The following is an 8362-nucleotide window of genomic DNA, read 5'->3' as shown; positions in this document are numbered from 1 at the left end:
ATAAAACTTTATTTTTTTGTCATTAATACCAACTTTACATACAGGTTTACTGCCCCAGACTGCATTTCCTTTGCTTTTTATTATTTTATTGTTGTTTGTTTGTTGTTTTTTTGGGTTTTTTTTTAAAAAAGGCATTTTTTTTCCTTCCATGGTCAAGAAGAATAAGGGAACTATGATTTTAAATGATGTCAAATTCCTTCTCGTTGGACATGTGTTTTTGCTATTACAAAACTATTAAAATATGAAGGAACAAGTAATATCAAAGACACATACAGTAACAGCACTACTGCTTTTGGGTTGTGCTAATATACTTGAACAGAACTTGCCCAGTTCTAAAGGTCTAACAACATTTTAGAAATTATATTAACGAAGTAAAAGACTTTGACGTTAATATAACCCACAACAAGAAAAATGCAGCATCTCTTTCTTTAGTTGAGTATCTAAGGAAGCTCAGTCTCTGGTAAAATGGGATCCCTAATCTCAGTTTGATTGAGGCATAATGAGCTCGTAGTGCCCGACCTGGCCTTCTTGCTTCAGCTGGTCTAACAGATCTTCCTTGCGCCGCTTCCTGCTTACCACCAAGTATCTGTTGTGCCCCTGCCCGTGAGATTTACTTTTAAGACCATATTTTTGGGCGATCTGATGTATCTGCTTCCGCTCATCCATGGTCAGTTCTCTAGAGAAAGTCAGGTCAATGTGACTTTCTGAGCGTGCATAGTTTCGAATGATCTCTTCGATATCTCTTTTAGCGATTTTGTTCACCCTTTCTACATCAAGCCCGAGTCCTTCCCTTTTAAACTGCTCTTTCACTGAAATAGGTTCTCTAATTCCTTCTTTCCTAGGCCACCGCCTGTCCAGCCCATCTTTCTTAAAATTTGATTCCCTATGTTGTCTTCTTTGATCTTTTGTTTGAAAGCCTCTTCTGCTGATCGACCCCGAATCTCATTTCTGGAGATGACGTCTTCGACGGTGCCTTTCTTCAGGTTATTAACAACAGTTGGCTGAGTCTTTTTGAGGATTTTCACGGCTTCCTCTGCCGCCTCATGCTTGACAGATTTCTTCACTCCAACTGCTTCTGCAATGAATTCGTCTTCAAGCAGCACCTTGCATTTCCATCGCATGCCAGTCATCCTTTCAAAGACATACTCCACCGTCATCTTGTTGAACTGGGCGGTGTCATTCAGAGTACACACTGGATTACTGGAGTTCTCATAAACCACGAGGTCCTTCAGGTCCTTCTTCCTTCCAGAGCCCCGCGACGAGCAGCCCACTTTCTGAACCTGCGTCACTTTGATGGCTGCTATATTTGACTGCATCTTCTGCAGAATTTTCAATGCCTCCTCAGCCGCTGCATGCTTGCTGGTCTTTTTAGTGCCAAATCCCTCGGCTAGGCAGTGATCTTGCAGATACACCTGACAACGCCACAAGCGGTTGGGCATTAATTCATATTTATATTCTACAGACATTTTGTTATATGAGGCAGAATTGTTAAGTATTCCTATTGCATCACTGGCATTCTCTGTGAGGACAAAAGTAGTCCAATGTTTGTTGGTATTAGTGGAACCTTTCACAGATTCAGTACCGGGCTGCATTGGGACACAGTCCCTGTTGGCAACTACAAACTCCTCATGAGGTTTGAGAGCAGGAGGGAAATCCGGGCGACTCACACCTGCCTCGCACACCACCAAGTCTTCGTGATAGGTGTGCTTGAACTTCCGTTGAACAACTCGAACTTCCACAGACTTCTTCAGCAGCTTGACTGCTAGCTCCGCGGCTCGATCCCTCGATCCATTTTTGCTGCCGGCGTAACCGGTGGTCAGGTAGACATTCTGACATCGCACTTCGCAAGCAAAGCCATCTGTTAGGAGCTTCTTGCTCTTGGGGAGGTCAGCAGGGGCAATCTCTTTCAGAGGAACATAAATATATTCAGGATTTGTCTTGCATGCCTGAATCGAACGTGTCAAAAGATACGTATAGTTAATTTTATCAGTCCCAGTGTTTGCATCTGGGTTAGCAAGATTTTTCCAGATAGCTGCTGACAGTTTCTCAATAAAACTCTGCTTCAGCATTATAGCTGATGGAGGGAAAGTCTCTGATGTAGACTGGACAGTTGAAGGAGAAATAGAAACCTGCAACACGCTGCTTGTGGTAGAGTCCATGCTATTCACAGCCTTCTTGGCTGCTGCTGCCTGGCCTGCAAAGCCAAACCCAGCCGAGTTGGAGAGCTGGGGATCCATCTCCCGTGCACTCGCAAAAGAATTTGTACAGTTTTCAGCTGGCTGCACCATGCTGTTTGTATTATTTGCCTCCTGGTTCACCTCCTGCATTTGGTTATCCAGAGATTCTTCCCTCTTGTCATCCTTCTTGGCACTGGTGACAAAGTGTATGGGTTCAAAACGTGGTCGCACCCGGAACCTGGGGACCATCTTTTTGGGTGGCTCAGAAATCTCTTCCAGCTCTGGACCTACGGGGTGGAAGAAAATGACAAGATTACCAACATGCGCTATGACAGGGAGACAGTGTTTTCACGGAGTGATCTCCAGGAGGAGCCTGCAGGCTCTGAACACAGCATTCCCACTTCTTAGCCACAAACCAAAGATTTCCTTCCAAAGACATTAACAGTTGATGAAATAAGACCATTCATTCTTGTGCAGGTCACTACAGTGGTATCTCCAGCTCCACTATTTAGTTAAATGGATTTTAGGTCCAAATCACTTGTTCCACCCCACAACATTGACCACTGAACCCATCTGGTCCTTTCTGAAGTTAATCCATTCAAAGCTACTAAAACAGGTAAAAACTATGGCCAGTAAGACAGAACACCAGAGCAGGACTAGCGCCTCAGCTCTGACTCTGCTGCAGGGTTGCAGGATGAGCTCAGATAAACTAGTTTATCTTCAGGTCTTCTCATTTTATGGAGGGAAACAGTGATACTGAACCCTCCTTTCCAAAACACGCAGGGCTGTTAATGACAGCGTTAATAGAAGTGTATTTTCTGTAAATTTAACTACCCTTGGTTAAAGGACACAAGACATGGAGGAATCTGCCCGAGCCTCAGGTGACAGCTGCAGTAGCTGGGGGGGCCCCATTACACAGTACTCGTAGACCTCTTGTTTCTTAACCAGAAGAAATGCAAACGAGGCAGAATATCCTGATGTGCACAGCTACAGCAGAAAATGCGAATCAAACAGCTGATAAGCACACGTTACATCTAAAAGACGCTTATACAAGACTTCTCCTGTGAAAGACTTAGCCCCCACATGCTGAAGTAGTTACATGTGTGTAATTTCATCAGAGGAGCAAAAGGCCACCTCAGCGCCTTGGAATGAGCTGCCTAACCCAATGCCAACGTGTGCAATCGTAATATAGGTCAGGCAACACATCTGTCTAGCCATCACACTACCATAGTGTCTTTATCACAGCCTAGTTCACTGCAGATGAAAAAAACCACTTTGCATATGGCATAAACAGGCCTTTACATTTAAATCAGGTGACAAAGCTCTTACCCATGTGCTAAATCCTTTAGTTGTCAATTTGGATGAATTATGGCAAGGTTTACATTTCTTCCGCAGTTTGGTATTTTGATGATTGCACTGCAGCAGCACCTAAAGGCTCTCACCAGCAGAACAGCTCTTTATGCTGTCTGTGTAACATGCAACAGAGAACCCTTCCCATCAGAGCTGCTGCCTGAGAGAGACACAAAACATGGGAGAAAAGTAGTATTTTTCTCAGTTTTGTGACTGGCCCATGGAAGCACAGAAAGACTGCTGGGTGTCAACATAAGGGATGAAACTTTGGCAGAGCCAGGGATTATATCCAAGCCTAGACAAGGCCTGTGCTGGCTGACCATTTGTGCTTTAAATAAGCCAAACCACTGACTGACGGTGCCTCACAAAGCAAGGGCCTGCCTGCTCGCATCCACAACCTGCAGCTGCACACATGAACAATTCCCCCTCCCCTCCATCTGGAGAGGGGGTCGGGACCTCTGAAGGTGCAGGAGAGGAGCCAGCGGATGGAGTCACTGAACTGCCAGCCCTCTCTGCCTATTGCATTTCCTCCACTGGAAAAGCTACAGCTGGATCATCGATCCCTGAGACCATGGGACTGGGCTGAAATATGCAGAACTCTTCCAGGCACACTAGAGAGAAAACCAAAAAAAATGAACACCCCCCACCCCACCAGCCAATGCTCCAGGCAGGTCGTAACTCAAAATCAGTAAGCTGAACTCCACATCTCCATGCACACGTACAATCCCTTCTTGGGCCAGAACATCACCCCTCACCACAGTGAAGAAGGGCAGATAGGCATTTCATTACATAGATTCAATTCCCTAACACTATCAGGAAAGAAAAATCAATTACCTGGTAATTTCAATGAAAAATTATCTTTTCTGAAGCAAAAAGAGAACTCTGCATGAATTATGTACACACCACAACATGGCAGAGGAGGGGAAATGGCTGCAGTCTGGCCAAGTACATCATGGTGGCTTCTCTCCAGTTTGCTGTGCTGGCTCTCTCGGAGGCAGCCCCGTGGCACACTGCTCTCCCCATGCTCACCAAACAGTGACAGGAAGGGTGTCTCCTTTGACACGCAGGCAGATATACTCACTGTCAGATGGAGAGTGGTATCTTTTTAGCTTCCTGCTAGGGACCAACTCGTATGTCCTCATTTCCCCAATATCGATGCCTTCAGCCATCTTGAGAACCTTCTCCATGACCTGCAAGCCGTATCTGTGTGGATTCAGCAACAAATCATTTTAGAACTGGTCCCACAGGGGCAACACACACACATGCACACACAAGCTTTTACAATGCAAAACAAGAACTAAAGCTGCCTGAGACATAGTACCTGGCGCAAGGGAGATGCTCCCCCTGATTTTGCTGGAATATTAACACGGGACCTGACCAGCGGCCTCATGCTGTAGCTAGTCCGGCGCTGGCAGACAGCCTGCACACCAGTTAACAAGCTACCCGGCTCTAAGTGAACCCATTTGTGAATAACAAACTGTGCAGCCACCAAACTGACAGTGTTTTAATCTTAAAGACATTATCTATCAAAATATAACTGTTGGCAGAGCTACTAGGAACACTAAGGAACACAGTGGTGTGGAGAAGGAGGAGTCTCCACAGGCATCACAGCTTCAGTGAACTCAGCGACTGACTGGCACTGAAGTCTCGTCTGGGTCAGCAGCCCCAGACTGCACGTCACCAATACTGAAATCGCAGATGTCAGATGACGCAGGCACTGCTCAGCCTTTATTGACAAGTCTTTAAAAAGCTGTAGTGGTTTCTAGCTTGGTAGCTGTAACTGAAATGTTTTAAATCCCTGAGCCACAACAGAGGTGAGGCGGCTGTAACTAGCTCTGTGCAAACCCTGACCCTGCTGCAGCACACTTGCAGTTCCACGCAGGCAGGACACGCGCTGTACAACCACCACATCCCCCTTGGCCTTACAGCCCTGACCATCTAAGTTTTCCATTGTTCTGGGGATCTGTCACGTGTTTTCAAGCCATTTGCATGCTGAAGCCGAACAAGAAAAAAAACCCAAACCTTTCTAACCAAGGAGAACCTACAAACATGGCCTGAAACTAGCCTCTGACAGCTTCACACTGTGGTTCAGGAAGGAGAAAAAACAATCTTGCACCTGTTCCGTGGTGAGCTCACCTTCAAAAGTCAAAAAGCATCAGGTTACTGCCCATGGACAAAGTCCACAACTGTCCCAACAGCTACTGCTGCAATGACTTCCACCAGCTTTTAAATACTACTGCTCCAAGGGCTCTGGAAATCTACTCACTTTCCACTCAAGAAATGCCCTTCCTGCTCCTGATTTAGAGAGCCAGGCAGAAATTAGATCTATTTAAATTACTGGGCGAGAACTCTGAACACACACTACCGCAGTCCCTGCTTCACCTGCAGGTACCCAGCACAGCTCAGTCCCCAGCAGAGACGCAGCGGAACCGAGCAAGGGAAGAAAATGCCAAGAGGGACCAAAGGGAAGCAGACAGTGGTGACATCGTCATCCTCCCGCAGCTGGAAGGGACAGGGGTGGGAATTTCTATTCCTCCCTCTGGCTTACAGGGAGAAGGGCACATTACCTGTGATGGGAACATGAAGCACGATGCCCTTTTCCAGCAGGGTGTGAGAACAGTGTTAGATTTGACATGAGTGTGTGTCACACTTCTTCTCAAAAAGATAGAGATGTTTGGGGCTCAGATTTCTGCCCGGGGAAGATCAACCAGTCCCAACATGTGTTTGTCTAATCTCACGCTGTAGAGGCTGCAAATGGAGGCAGAGGAATCCCACACCTCCAATGCCTAAAGTCTCCCCAGTGTAACTTAAATACCTTACCTCTTATCCTGATCCCAGTAGCTCTCGAGCATAATTCTCCCTCTCCGCCCCATTTTGCAGCCACCTTCTTTAACATATCTGAGAACACATGCATTTTCTCTCATGCACCGTTAAACTAGATGAATCCTGTTACTTAACTCCTTCCTCACAGGCCATATTTTCTAAGCCTTCTGGACATTCTCCAGATCATCCCCCAGCAGAACACTGCCTCAGATTTCATCAGCAAAGACTCTGATTTGTATTTGCTCTGACAAACAGGTTGTCTTCAGCTGGCAAGTGATCAGTGTTTAAAAAAAACAACCAACCAAACAACAACCCCATCCCAAACACCAAACCAAAAACCAACCAACAAACCTAAGAGAAAACAACAAAAATGCCCCAAACTTTGAAGTTATTCACTTGATACAGCAACAACAGCTCTTCCCAAGCAGCAAAAGGCAGTTCCAGAGCAAGCTCTGGGTCCCCTCCCTTCCCCAGACAACTCCAAGTAAAGCTGCCAATTGCTCTTGAACAGCGCAGGGTGTTCACCATGCCCATGCGTTCCCATTCGTGTACAACACAAGCTTTGGGGAAACATCCTCACTGATACTGCCTCTGCACTGCATCAAGCCTAAATCTATTGCTCATGTCTCACCTGAAAGTTGCAGGTAGAGATGTTCATATGGGAACATATGTGCACTTACGGCCTTAAACTGCATCATTTGTTAGGATTTGAGATCTTGCCACATAGTTCTTCACTTCTGTTATCAGTACCTTATAACTATATTATTGCATTGATTCCCAAAAGTGCTATCAACAAAGAAGGCCCTCCATTAAAACAGCACATAATCACATTATGATGAGCTAATGGACCAAAGAAACTGTATTTTAAGAAGATATGCTCAATATTAACATACTACTCAAGTTTCGGAATTTGAAGCTGTTTTAAAACTATGTTCAATTTTGGCACTTGTAGAGCAGAATAGTTTAGTACTTTGACCAGAAAGAAACAAGGAAACCATGCAGATCTACATTTAAAGACGTTGACTTGGCTGGGTACAAATAACACAAAGTATTCCCCAACAAGGCTTTGGGACAGTAACATTAATCAAAGCCAACCTATATGCCCTTCAGTGTTTACAAACTCCTCTGCACTGCATAATTTGCTGAAGTTAGCCATTAAGCAGTTACTGATGTCTTTAAAGCCTTATCTCCAGCTAGAAATAATCACAACATCAAAAGTGTCAGTCGGGAGGTGGGTGATGTTTCTGCAGATCTCCACAATCCTGCCAGTTACAGTACAGTGGTTTCTGCACATTAACAGTAATCCTAATGAACGGAAACCTCTTCCATTCACCAGGCCTATTTCTCTCAGAAAACCTGAGCTTTAAGGGCACTGTATAGAATGCTTTATGCTTAGAGGGATACTTTCTTCTCACTTAAATCACCAAGCAGAATATCACCCGCTTAACGAGTCCTCTGGGGTGGGACATCAAGAACTACTTTCAAAACACACACATACTTCTTCAGCAGCTTGCTCCCCTCCACATACAAATACATGCCTATTCGGGCAAAGAAAACTGTCCAGGAACCGCAGTTCTCCTGCATCAGCTCTTAACATCCCAGCTCTTCCGCAGTTACTTTTTAAAAGGCCGTTGGGGTCGAGATTCAGCCGAGCAGCACCGGGCCACGACAGGAGCCGCAGAGAAGGGCGGAGGCAGCCTGAGCTCCTTCTCCCCTGAGGGAGCGGCCGGAGGCAGCCTGAGCTCCTTCTCCCCTGAGGAGCTCCTTCCTTCTCCCCTGAGCTCCTTCTCCCCTGAGGAGCTCCTTCCTTCCCCCCTGAGCTCCCTCTCCCCCCGCGGCGGCGGGCACAGCCCGGCCCCGCTCCCGGGGGCGACTTCCAACTTCTGCCCCGACTCCTGCCAGGCAGACCGGACCGCCTCCGCGGTGCCTCGGCCCCCCCGGGACCTCGGGGGAACTCTCCTGAACCCGTCTGACACGCCGGGACACCCAGGCCTGACAGCGAGCGCCAGGCC

The 8362-nt window shown here is 46.5% G+C and overlaps 1 protein-coding gene across 1 annotated transcript; it reads right to left on the bottom strand.

Annotated features, from left to right (window-relative positions):
- Nucleotides 1-4723, bottom strand: NKRF (NFKB repressing factor). The gene is given in 4 exon segments (XM_009700079.1): nucleotides 1-836; nucleotides 839-2438; nucleotides 3560-3563; nucleotides 4605-4723. Coding segments are annotated over 4 exon segments (2070 nt in total). The 5' UTR covers nucleotides 4715-4723; the 3' UTR covers nucleotides 1-480.
- Between the last annotated feature and the right edge of the window lie 3639 nt (nucleotides 4724-8362).

The sequence above is a fragment of the Cariama cristata genome, unplaced genomic scaffold (genome assembly GCF_000690535.1).
Source record: "Cariama cristata isolate BGI_N322 unplaced genomic scaffold, ASM69053v1 scaffold23345, whole genome shotgun sequence".
Lineage (NCBI taxonomy): Eukaryota > Metazoa > Chordata > Aves > Cariamiformes > Cariamidae > Cariama > Cariama cristata.
The sequence above is the reverse complement of the archived record's forward strand: the minus strand, read 5'-3'. Positions and strand labels throughout refer to the sequence as shown.